This window comes from Clinocottus analis, unplaced genomic scaffold (genome assembly GCF_023055335.1).
Source record: "Clinocottus analis isolate CAN_PGR_092001 unplaced genomic scaffold, fCliAna1.0.p SCAF_11, whole genome shotgun sequence".
NCBI lineage: Eukaryota > Metazoa > Chordata > Actinopteri > Perciformes > Cottidae > Clinocottus > Clinocottus analis.
Genome location: NW_027175832.1, coordinates 2,309,234 through 2,322,466, shown reverse-complemented (window position 1 = coordinate 2,322,466; position 13,233 = coordinate 2,309,234). Strand labels below are relative to the sequence as shown.

The 13,233-nt window shown below is 42.3% G+C and overlaps 1 protein-coding gene across 16 annotated transcripts in view; it reads left to right on the top strand.

Moving 5' to 3' along the window:
* LOC137805068 (receptor-type tyrosine-protein phosphatase S-like) overlaps positions 1–13,233 on the top strand; it is a 66,380-nt gene that overhangs the window by 25,469 nt on the left and 27,678 nt on the right. For 11 of the 16 annotated variants that reach the window (XM_068604854.1, XM_068604863.1, XM_068604872.1 and 8 more), the window contains exons 5-7: positions 731–919; positions 7,558–7,668; positions 11,595–11,609. In XM_068604854.1, the coding sequence (XP_068460955.1) occupies positions 731–919; positions 7,558–7,668; positions 11,595–11,609 (315 nt within the window). The remainder of the gene's footprint in view (positions 1–730; positions 920–7,557; positions 7,669–11,594; positions 11,610–13,233) is intronic. The other 5 variants (XM_068604844.1, XM_068604891.1, XM_068604882.1 and 2 more) reach the window with 1 other exon arrangement.

The following is a 13,233-nucleotide window of genomic DNA, read 5'->3' as shown; positions in this document are numbered from 1 at the left end:
ATAGGGCCTGTCACACACACACACACACACACACACACACAATAAAGCCTTGCTGTGGCTGTGCCGCCCATTGGATCACCTAAAGACTAGCTATCTGCAGGAGGGAACAAGCGACTTTGACAAGGAAGGGTACAGTAGGTCATCTGTCCTCTGCCCCTATCTCCACTTTCAAGGCCTGCAGATGTCAGATGGGGGCGAGGGATGGGGGGGGGGGGGCAGTGGCTCTCACGTCACTGTGCATTGGTGTAAACAAAGTGTTATGTTTCACCTTGGAAGAAGGAAAGTAAGGATTAATGCCTGGCGGGGTCGACTCTGTGTCTCTGCAGGCAGAGGTAAGTCTTCAGCCTCGTGGCGCTCGCTGTGGCACATCACTGTCCCTCTGACGTCACTTTGCTCCAGACTCAACTCTTGAACTTCGGCATCCCCCAAACGATCCATCTGAATGACGTCGGCGATGCACAGGATGTCATTTGTAGGTTTTAAAGGGAAATGAGTGAAGATATTGGATGAATTGCCATGAACATCTCGTACAAACAGTCCCGCTCCCCTCGGGATGAAGTGTAATATATTTACTGATCCCTCAGCTTCAAATGTTTTATTTGTCCAGCACTTCAGTTCATGATCAAAGTACATTTGCAGGCCTCAGCTGTGCTTTTCCTTCGTCTACTTGCCGTGAGTTTTAAATGCGGTCGATTCTGAACACTTCATGCGTCTCTGTCCGTCCTTGCAGAGGACCTGTTGCCGTTCGGCTTCCCCAGCATCGACATGGGTCCCCAGCTGAAGGTGGTGGAGAGGACGAGGACGGCCACCATGCTGTGCGCCGCCAGCGGCATCCCCGACCCGGAGATCTCCTGGTTCAAAGACTTCCTCCCCATCGACCCCGTCAGCAGCCAGGGTCGCATCAAACAGCTCCGATCAGGTGAGACAGACGAGCAGCAGTTGTGGGATTATCAAACAAAACAGTGCTTCTGAAGCTTAGCATGGCTGTCAGGTGAAATCCCTGTTTATTATTATGATCATGTTTTAATTACGATTGAGGGATTACATGCTCCACTCTGAGTTTATCTGCATCCTTTGGGTGTGTAAAACCTTTTTAAAGCCAATTTCATGAAGAAAAAACAAAAAAAAAGGCTAATTGAGCGGCCTTTAAGCCAAGAAAAGATTATAAAAAAGATGACATTTTAAAGGCAGAAATCTCTCCATTGTGAATCAGGAATGTTAAAAAGAAAACATGCCACTGAAGGAAAGTTTATTGACAACTATAAAGTAAGTCCACTTTTAATTAAATGCTTAATGTAAGAATCAATGGGCCAAAAACAACAACCCTAATTCTCCCTTCTCCAAATCAATAGATACACACATTAAGTTGAGTTTAACTGATGCTCCTCTTATCTTGTGACCCGCCCCGCCTGGAGTTGTGCAGAGAGGGAGGGAAGAGTGTGTCTGTGCAGACGGATGGAGGGATGAATCCAGAGGAATAACATCGTGTGCTTGAGACCGTTTGTTCAGCTTTGTTTATGCTCTTCTGTATCGATGACACTGTGTCTCCTCCAGTAGACAGGCGCGTATTTTCTCGGCCATTTTCACGTCCGCCGTCCTCACGGGGGGAATGAAAGTGATGGCGAGGCAAAACCATTTTGTTGTCGCTTCATCTTTATTCTTTGTGCGGCGCTGCTGCTCCGTCCTGCCGGCTCTGATCTCGGCCCGCCATCGGCCGACATCACCGGTGCCCTCGGTCCACCTCCTGTCGGCTCTCAGAGCGCTGTGGAAACTAAGTCAAGTCTCACTTTTCACATTTTTAGTGGCTGTTGCTGCACAACGACGTCCGATTGAACCTCGTTCTTCTTTTAGTCATTTTGGAAAGATGGAGAGCTGCTTTCACACACAAGCAGACCCTCATTTATAGCTCGTGAACGCAGATTTTACTTTTTAAAATGACAATTTGTAACCGTCAGATTGTATCCGCGAGTTTAACTACACTTAGCATTTACTTTGAATTATTTTTCCATATTTGTACTTTTACTTATATCTTTCAATTTGACATAATTCTACCCCCATTTCAGATGGAATATTATATATCTATCTATATACTGCCCTACATTTATCTAATATTGCTTTTTTTTGGTACAGATTTAGATTATTAACGTAATTAACTTATAAATAACAATGTATTATTACAGAGCATTAGGAAGTAACTCCAGCCGCATCAGTGATGAATAAATTATTATCGATCATTATAATCCAGTGATTTGAAATATGTAATTCTGAAATGGGCCATTCTGTATGATGAACCCTGAATAATGAATACTTGAAGTGTATTTTGATGTACTTTTAATCTGAGTACCTCTTCCATCACTGACGCTGCTGTTATCTAACGTCCCATTCAGATAAAATCTCTTTTTCCAGGTAGATCTGGCCAAAACAGGCAGCAGCGTAAAAAAAACAACACAAAATTACAGACAGAAAACAGAACAAGACAAGTTAAAACAAGTATAGAAATGTAAGATGAAACTGTTCATGTTGGGCCTACAGAGCGACTGAAGGATGCACACACTGTTCAGTCCATTCTTTACAATGTCGTTCTTGTGCTTTTGCTTTGAAAAAGAAAAGAAACCAGAACGTTATCGACATGGTCGAGAGCCAAAGCACGTTTCCGCTGCCATGCCTCGTTACGGCTGCTCTGATGCTGAAGGGAGCGTTTAATGAACGTCAGTTGTGTGTTTGCGGGTCGACGGTTTTCTGCGCTGAGACCAGTTTTAGCTCCGACACCCATTGACGTGTAGAAATGGACGGGTGTGTGTGTGTGTGTGTGTGTGAGGAGGAGGAGGAGGAAGGGGGGGGGGGCCGTGCTACTTCGTGGATGCAAGTGAAACAAAAGATACGCAAAGAAATTGAGACTTTTAAAGCTGCAGTGAGGGAGCAGCGTCGTGATCCATAATTACGATAAAGAAAAAGCATTTGTTTCTCTATTCTCTACTTATAATGGATGAGGACGCGTTGGCGTCGGTGGCCTCGGAGCTAACAAAGAACCCACAAACCTCTCCGTGCATCTTGAAAACAATGTTCTTTTCCCACTATTTACTCTCTTAGTGAGTGCAGTAATATCATCGGTATGCGCAATATCTATCATGATGAGTGTCACCTGGTGGGTGTCACCCGGAGACGCGACACTGACTCTCCGGTACAGAACGACAAACGACACAGTCAGACGCACTTCAGGCTTAATAGGAGTTCAAATCACCAGAAGCGTTGCAGAGCTGAACAACAAAATGCGCCGTACAATGAACCCCAACACTGGGGCGCAACGATTTGGAGGAAATCAATTACACCTGAGCAACGCCAAATAGCAGCGAGATGCATTCTGGGTGAAACACTCCTTTAAAATCTGTGTAACGGGGGCACCTTCCAAAGCATCGCCTCTGATTTAGTGGACGGCTGCCAGCTCGCGTTGGACCGCGGCCAGGGGGATCTGTTTTGGGACACAATTATTGTTTTCTCTCTGTCTCTTTTCGTTTCCATTTCTCCGTTTTTGGAGATTTTTTTTTATTTTTTTTTATGGCCCATTTGGGTCAGGATGAAAGACGGTTTTGAGAATGACTGCACTCAAATCCCCCCTCACACAAAAGACAACTCTCAGCCGTTTCACAGCCCAGTGAGTCTCCATCCATCACCTGGGGGCGTCCTCCCCGTGCAGGTATAACGGTCCAAACGGTGGCCGCCGGCCCACACACACACACACACACACACACACACACACACACACACACACACACACACACACACACACACACACACACACGCGCCATCCGGTTTCCTGAGGGTATGAAACATATGGCCCGGTATAGAGATGAACTTCTCCTGACGCTACACCTCAACCAAGGCATGCGGCCATGTTTTTTTCATGCCATCTGCTGCAGCAGCGTCGATGTGCGTGAAGAAGAACCGTGACAGCTGTCTGTCCAGCTCTCATGTTCAGGGACTGAGATTTAAAAAGTTTACCTGTAAGCGCTCGACAGCCATCGTGGACCCACAATCTCACAGATAGCATGCAATGTGGACCTCAACCAACAACTGTGGTCTGAAAGGTGATGGTGACGACATCACGGTTTAGGTCACTTTCATCCAAAGCACAAAGGAAGTATTTCGTTGTTGCTCAGCAGGTGTTGTGGGTCTGTCGGACCCGCCGTATTTTGGGGGTTTTAATTCAACACAATCAAACAATTTGATGGTTAAATACTCAACGGATGTTTTCTTCATCCCAATTAGAAGCAATAGAAACACCAAATATGGTTGATAATTTAATTCAGGTGCACAATTTCCACACTTAATAAATAATAAATCATATTATTTTTGTTTTTAAAGGAAAACGACAACGGGTCCCACAGACCCGAACACCACACAAGTGTTTAAAACATAAAGATGCCATTTGGTTTCTTAAAAATCAGCTTTAGAGTAAAACAGTAATATTCGGATCCATCTGTTCAGGCATTCCTCCAAATTAATTATGACTGTTTTTTATTGAAGGCCCGCTCTTCTCAAAATGGCGCCTGTGCCACCGGGGGGGTATTTTCAGTCCCATTTATTTGACATGTTTTTGAGCAGCGCTGCTGATTAACAGACAAACAATGTCGTTTGATGGGAAATTAGGACGCTCGCCATAAAAACCAATGAGTTATTGGTTAGGATCCTGTTTGTTTTTTCAAGGATTTCTGAGAATGGCGAGATAAAGCGAGACAAATGCTGTCATCGATCGTGTTTCTAGAAGTCAAGAATTGCTGGGATTTATATATTTTGTTATGAAAATACTTCCATGTCCGTTTGTGGACGATAAATATGCAAATCAGCGAATAATCTAAACAGCAACTAATGATTATTTTCATTTATTTTCATCTTATTAATCAGCTGATTATTTTCAGGTTTATTAAAGTAAGAAAATTGTCACGATAAGTTTCCTTCTCAAACTTCAGATTTGGTCTGAACATCACTTCAAAACCTAAAATATGTTCAATGTATTGTTGTTTAAAACTGAAGCACCAGCAAATAATCACATGTGAGGAGTCAAAACCTGTGAATATTTGCCAATTTTCTTTTCTGTCCATCCCTTAATGATCTAACTGTTTATATAAGTATACATCTATAAGTGTCTATATTTAATACGCTCAGTAGCTGCCTTGCTTTTCAAAAGCTTGTCTTGTCTTTTAAGCGGCGTTCAGTGGTGAAAACAGCGCCGGCCCGTTTCACCCAGGTAAAGTGAGTGTCTCACCTGGTGGGAGGCGGCGTCCAGGTGATCCTTTTGACCCGGATGCTCTGGCAGAGCGATCGGGTTAGCCGTATCTGCTGTCATCTGATCGGTGGCGTCTCAGCCCGGCGGACATTATACACCTTCCGCTGGTTCGCATCAGATCAATTTACTGACGTCGCATCTCATCCTGGATCTGTCAGCAGCTTCCAGACTCACTAACACACCGCTCCCTCTCCTCCTCGCTTATTTCTTTTTTCCTCTTTTTTCCAGCTTTTTGTCCGGCTTTTCCACACTTTGTTTGTCCGTTGCCAGTCACCTGTTGGTGCTCTTTGTTTGTGTGTAGACGCTGTGACCTTTTAAACGTGCACGCATACTAAACCGCTGTCTTCTTCCACGTGTGCTAACATGTTCCGCCTGAAAATTTAAATTGCCCATTTTCAAAATGTCTGCCGGTGGATAGCCGTGTGAGCCGCTTCCATCTGTCAGATGAGTTCTCCATCGCAAAAAGCTCCACCTGTCCAGCTTCATCCCTCCTCCGCTCCGTCTTTTTTCACCTCACTTCTCCTCGCGTCTCCACCTATTTCTGGAGCGGAGGCTCGGCTTGTAAAGCCGATAATTTATTCCTGTTTATCTCCCAACTCTGCCCCGTACCGCGGGGAAATGAGAGATGGAAAAAATAGAGAGAAAGAGGAGGGCGCGAGCTGTTTTCCTTTCATGTAACTGCAGAAGACAGAAGCGAATGGATGACAGCGTCAGCGAAACACTCGTGCACGCTGTCGCGCCCTCGCCGTGTTTAACAAGTCAAACATTCCCTCCTGTGAGAAGCAAAAGCATGTTTTTGAAAACTTCCTCATATACTGATCAGCTATTGTGTCGTAAACTGTGAATCACACACATGCACACACACATTTTCCCACCAGTGGAACCTCTTAGTGCTTAACTGGCCGCGTTTTCAAGATTGAATAATTAAAAGCTTGTTTTTCGCCATCAGGATATTAACTCGCCGCGTGTGTGTGTGTGTGTGTGTGTGTGTGTGTGTGTGTGTGTGTGTGTGTGTAGTGAGCTAGTAAGTACATTAAGTATTATATTTAATCACTTTCCTCGGGGGCTGCAACTAGTTGATTATTTATTATCTGCTATCTATGTTTTGCTCGACCAACAGGCCAAAATCCAAAGATGCTATAATAATAATAATAATAATGATAATAATGATTAAAGCTGTGAAAAGAAGCAAATCCTCAATAATGATACTAATTAGGAATGCACTTATATAATGCATGTAAAATATGATGTGAATCTTTCTTGTAATACTTCTGCATGTAGTATTTGTAACCATGTATTTATACTGTATGTGTGTGTGGAAGGTCAGAGCATAAATCTTCTGTTTCTCTATATGGTTCCATACGTCACTCACACAGTTCCCTTTTATCAGTCGCTGTGTGTGTGTGTGTGTGTGTGTGTGTGTGTGTGTGTGTGTTTTCCCTCCTCCTGCAGCAGAGTGTAATCCATGGTTTTGTGCTTCCTCCTCAGGCTTCATGTCAAAGTCAGTTTCAGATGAGATGAATGTGACAGAGCAGACTGAAAGAGCAACAAAAAAAAAAATCACTGCTGGTAATTCAAAAGGCTGTTAGCTCCAAAAAAAAAAAAAATCAGTGTGAGTAATTATAGCTCGTTTAGGGATGCACTGTTTACCTCGACGGGATCAGGGTCGCAGGAGGAGGAGAGTCGAGGAAGCAACAGGAACAAGTTGAGGAGTTCAAAGCGCATCGTGGGGTTGTTGATGTGGGATGAAGGTTGCCGAGATAGAAACAGGCTTTCTTTAGAGACGAGTCACCGGCTTGTAGAGCGCTGCACAACAAAAAGTCCTTCAAGTGTCATCTAAGTTTTTTAAATGTCATTTTGAGACTTGCCTTTTTGACTTCCAAACTTTTGGGTTTCTATTTTTTTTCTTCTTCTTCTATGTGTTGCCTGGAACAGAAAGAGAAAACACATTGTTCCCTCAAAGAAAAAAAATGCAACTCCTGGTATTTTTGAGCTCGGCCCATTCAGACGCTTCCCTCACAGATACGACACCAGAGCTGACTTTATTGGATGTTGAAGCAGTAGAAGTGAGGATACCCCAGGGCCCGAATGCACCAGCAACACACCAACAGACCAACATCGCAGGGCGGAGAGGAAGCAAAGAAAGACGGATAGCAGCAGAAATATGTTTGACAACTTTGACTGAACATCTTCATTCTCTCTCTCTCTCTCTCTCTCTCTCTCTCTCTCTCTCTCTCTCTCTCTCTTTCTCTCCGTCTCGTTCTTCGTTGCAGGAGCGCTGCAGATCGAGAACAGCGAGGAAACCGACCAAGGGAAGTACGAGTGCGTGGCCACCAACTCTCAAGGCGTGCGCTACTCCTCCCCCGCCAACCTGTATGTGCGAGGTAGGACCTGAACCCAGAAACGCACACACACACACACACACACACACAAACAAACACACACACACACGTGCACAGGCAAACGCACAGAAACCACTATTGTTAAGTCACTCTTGGTATAAAGAAAGTCTATTTTATTTCTGTCCTTTCTGAATAAGTATTACTAACTCATCCATTGTCTACGATATATGTCGACCTTGTTGTTTGGTATTTCTCACACATTCACCCTTAACAACCTTAAACCTCGGTGCGAGCCCTCACAGTGGCGTCAAATTGAACACGAGGCCGGGAACACACCTTGGTTTAAGCGCATGAAACCTCACTGATCTGTCTACTAAAACGGCTTCTGTACAAGAGGCATTAAGAGCACAAATGTTCCACCGAAAAAGATGCACAAATTTGATTGGCGGTTTGAATGAAATTTGGAAAAAGGATGTTTACATTGACGGCAGAATTGTGCACACATAACTGTGCCGATGCGTCACCGGCTCACGGCTGAAAGACCACCACCAATGTTGAGATTGATAAATTCTAGTTGCTATGTTGAGTGGGATGTTGGAGGAGTGTGTACGCGATGTGTACGTGTTGGAGTGTGTGTGATGCAGTGGAGCGAGTGGCTTTGCGCTGGCCGTTTTTATTCTCTCTGTGTTTCCCCGTTCTCTCTCTCCTCCCCCTCACGTCATTGTGTTCTGCATCAACCCCCCTCTCTCATCCCTCAGAGCTTCGAGAAGGTTGGTGTGCTCTTTCTTTTCTTTTGTTACTCCTTTGTTTCAGAAAGCTTCACTTTTATTGAAACAGAGAGAAACAAAAAAGAAAAAAAAAAACATTTTAAAGGACACCGGTGTAGAGTTGAAGTGAAATGATATTGTCTCCGCCACACACACACACAAAAAAAAGAGTTGATTTTCCTCTAAAGCTGCTACGATGTTGAAGTGGTCTGCCTACGCAGCAGCAGAGTGCATCGACTGCATTGTGGGGCCTTGTGTGCAGAAACCCTCCGTGTTGCCTTCACTTCCCCGATCAATGTTTTCTGCATGGTATGATCTTGTTGTCATGGAGACCCAAGAATTGGAAGATCAAAAAAAAAAAAAAAAAAGAGGCGATGTTTGCATGGAAGGAGCGAGAGAGAAAGAGAAAGGAGCACCGCTTGCATGTCTGTTTGACTGTTTGACTGACGGGCTGACACACGAGCATGGCGCGGCGCGCGTGTGTGTGTGTGTGTGTGTGTGTGTGTGTGTGTTCGGGCCTCGATGCGCTTCAGGTTGTGTGATGCGGCGTCATGTCTCGCTACTGTGTCTCTTTTTCTTTTCTTCTTCTGTGGTGTCATCGTTTTTGTAAAGTTGTGTCGTTCGGCTCTCATGTACTTGTTGCATTGCATTGTGGGGGAAGAGGGGAGGGGGGGGGGGGGTCCTGCACTCGCAGTCATGCTTGTACATGTGTTGTGTGTTGATGCTACGTGTGATGATGCGCTAGTTTCAACGCCAGAAACTCAAGATGGAGACCGTCACCTGTGTTTGAAAGCGACTAAAAATATATTTACTCGAGAACAGATTGGAGATACTTCTCCTGCGTATAGTACTTTTATTTATCAGCTATATTCACAGTTTACATTTTACATAAATAAAAACAGAAATGGACATACAAATGATGATGCATTGTTATAGATTAGTCTCCACAACAGTATTTAAATAGTTAAAATGAGTTTGACCTCGTCCAGTTACAGCAGTGAAATGATACTTCTACATGAATGCAACAGTAATTATTATACAATATTAAAATAATTAACTCATAGCCTTCAGATTATACAGCAATAAAGTTGGTAAAGATGAAATAACACTTCTTACTTCTCTATTAAGTTCAGTAATGGCCATAATGACCATGGTCTCTAATGCTACAGGCTACTTAGCTTTTGGCGGCTAGCATGAGCTAGCTTTAGCGCGCATCAGCTACATACTGCCGTGTCTTATTATTACTGCGTCCGTGCTCGGATTTTCTGACTCTTTTCTACTTGTTGCGCGAGAGTTTAGCATTTTTATTTAGCTCCAAACTGCCGCTTGAGTGAAAACATGTTTAAATATTCATGTAGATTTACAGTAAGACTAAACTTTACGTGTTTAACTGTAAGTAATGTACATCTCTGGCCGTCGCTATCTTCCCCCAAACACTCCGATACTCCTCCATCGTGTGACATTTAAAATAAATCCTCTCCGCTCACATTTTTTAGATATGGAGGAGATATTAATGATTCCCTCTTATGACAGTGGATAATAAAAAAGCAGTGTCCTTGAGACTGACTGGGCGGCGCTGCGTAAATGTCAGCTCGGCGACGGCGCCGAGCGGCTGTGAAGCGGCGCTGAGACGCCGCGGTAATCCTCGCGGCTGTGCCAAGGTCTCCCCGGCCCGGAGCCTCCGGACTCCCTGCAGAGGACGCCGCTAATGATATCCCCGCTAATAAAGATGGAAGCTGCCGGCTCTCGCAAACTGTATAGAAATGGAGGAGGGAGCCGTGTGGCCCCGGCTCGATTAACTCAAAGCTAGCGGCTCTGTGAGCATGTGAAGGATTATCTCCTGTTATGAGGAGCTCACTTCATTGTAAAGCACTCTGCAGCCTGAAAAATACTATATATACACTATAATATATAGATATACTGCTGGGTCCATGTTCCTGATGCCTAAACAATCATCTTGAGTCTTCACCTTCATCGTCTTGTTGCCAAAGAAATCCATCGGCTAAATAATTGTCTTTATTTTTGCCATATTGAGAGGTTTAAAACAACTGAAGGAATGGAAGTGGTGGTGTTGTGTGACGCCACGTTGCATCTGCTGTGTTTGTCTTGTGCATGAAGCTGTCTGTCTGTCTGTCTGTCTGCCTGTCTGTCTGTCTGTCTCCAGCCTGCTCACATGAGGAGATGCCTGCCTAATCATGTCTGTTTTCTAACAGATCAACCTGTTGTTTTTTGTTTTTTTTGTTTGTCTCTTTGTCTCTTTCTTGTCTTCAACTTCTGTATCCAATTCTGGGTGTCTTCCAATATTTATTTCTACTAAGTATTGCAAAATGCTTTTGCACTTCATCGGTATTTCATGAAATGATATAGACGTCAACTCAACTTTCTTTTTTTTTTTGTTGAAATCATGCAAAAAAATGTTAACTTCTATCCAATTGTCTCCAGATGTGGCCCATGAAGAACCCAAGTAATGATGTGACACATTAAGGAGTGGAGGTTATGCAGACAATTCACACAAAGTTATTCATTTATTTCTTCATTTCTTATATTATATAAATATATATTGAATTACTGCTGGATTTCCAAGTCATCTTAAAAAAAAAAAGTCATTGTTTTACTGTAACATTTGATTTAATTCTATTTTTCTGTCATGTCTTTTGGCACACTTTTAGAACATCTGTTGCTTCTCATGTTCATGTTTTATTACACATATGAGCTTATAGAGTTGAGTTTAGGACGATGTTTCTGCTCTCTGTCTGCCTTCCCTCTCATTCTCTCCTTTCATGCAGAGATGTTTGTCCGTGACTCTCTCTGTCTCTCTCTGTTTCCTGTGTTGTGACCTGGGGGTTTCTTCTTCTTCTTCTTCTTCTTCTTCTTCTTCTTCTTCTTCTTCTTCTTCTTCTTCTTCTTCTTCTTCTTCTTCTTCTTCTTCTCTTCCTTCAACGTCTGATCTCTACTAGTCTTACTTTGGAAGCTCCTACTTTCTGAATGGGCCTGACTCTGGTATATAGCCGTGTTTTTAAATAGATCCATGTGTTTTCTTCTTCCTCGCTCCTCTCTTCTTCCCCCCTTTTTCCCTCCTTCCCCTAAAACCCTCTTCTAATTCTCTCTTTATCCCCACTTCCCTGTCTTTTCCCCCTCCTCTCCCTTCCCCTTCTTTTTTTCTCTTCTTCTTCTGCATTCTGTCTGCACCCTGATGTGTAGGAGCGACAGACACATGTACATAAGTTTATTAACTTATAAACATGCACATACTACCTCACATATCTCTCTTTTTGCTCGCACTCGTTCTTTCCCGTTCTGCCTCTTTCATGCTGTCTTGATGTTCTTTACTTAATGTGTTTATTGATCACTCTGTAATGACACCGATCAGAACCCTCAACCCACTCCCGTCAGCATCTTCAACCCATTTGACGACACACTGTATCAGTTATGAATCCTATGTATTGTACAGTATCCTGTTGTACAATGTGGCCGTCCTTTGCTGCATTGCTGTCATTGTCTGGAAGAGAAGCAGAGCTGCCTCTCTCTCTCTCTCTCTCTCTCTCTCTCTCTCTCTCTCTCTCTCTCTCTCTCTCTCTCTCTCTCACTTACTTTCTCTCGCCCTCGCTCTCTCGCTTTCGCTCTATCGCTCTGGCTTTCTACATATATTCACACATTTATATATATATATATATATATATATATATATATATATATATATATATATATATATATACATATATATATATATATATATATATATATATATATACATATATGTATATATACATATATATGTGTATATGTATATATACATATATACATATATGTATATATATATACATATACACATATATATATTATATATATGTATGTATATGTGTATATGTATATATACAAAGATATAAATATATATATATATATATGTATATATAGCTCTCTCTCTTTATAAGTCTATCTCTCTCTCTTGCTCTCTCTCTCTATGTATTATTTATAAAAATTATATACATATATATATATATATATATATATATATATATATATTTATATATATATATATAAATATATATGTATATATACATACATATATATAGCTCTCTCTTTCTATCTATCTATCTCTCTTCCTCTCTCTATTATTTATTATAAATATATACATATATATAAAACATATGTATATATACATATATACATATGTATGTGTGTATATATATACTTATATATATATATATATATATATATATATATATATATATATATATATATACATATATATAGATATAGATATATCTATATATATAGCTCTCTCTCTATCTAGCTCTCTCTCTCTCTCTTTCTCTCTCTCTCTCTCTCTCTCTCTCTCTCTCTCTCTCTCTCTCTCTCTCTCTCTCTCTCTCTCTCTCTCTCTCTCCGGTGTCTCTGCTCTTGTCCCGCTTCTCTCTGTCTCCCTCTCTTCAGTTCTTCGTTCTCTTCTTTGTGTTCCTCCACCATTTTATCCCTCTTGAGTCGCCCAGGCATGCGAGTGACCTATGAGTTCAGTCTCTCGCTGCATCTCTCCCTCACATTCAGTCCACCAAGCGGCTGCAGATCCAGTATTGGATGTAACTTGTACTTCTTATGGGGACACAAATAGCCGGCGGGGCGTATTGATCGGCCCGTATGATGCATACCGGCTCTAAAGAGAGCTCATTGGATGCAGAAGCTCCTCAAGCCACAGAAATCTCAATGAAGTAAAGTTTCTCACTGACGTTTCTGCTAAAGTTTAACACGATTCGTCATTGCTCGGAGGGGGAAATGTAATAATAATACAACTTTAGTCCAAAAAAAAAATTAATTATCTGCTTAAATTAATGATAACCAATAA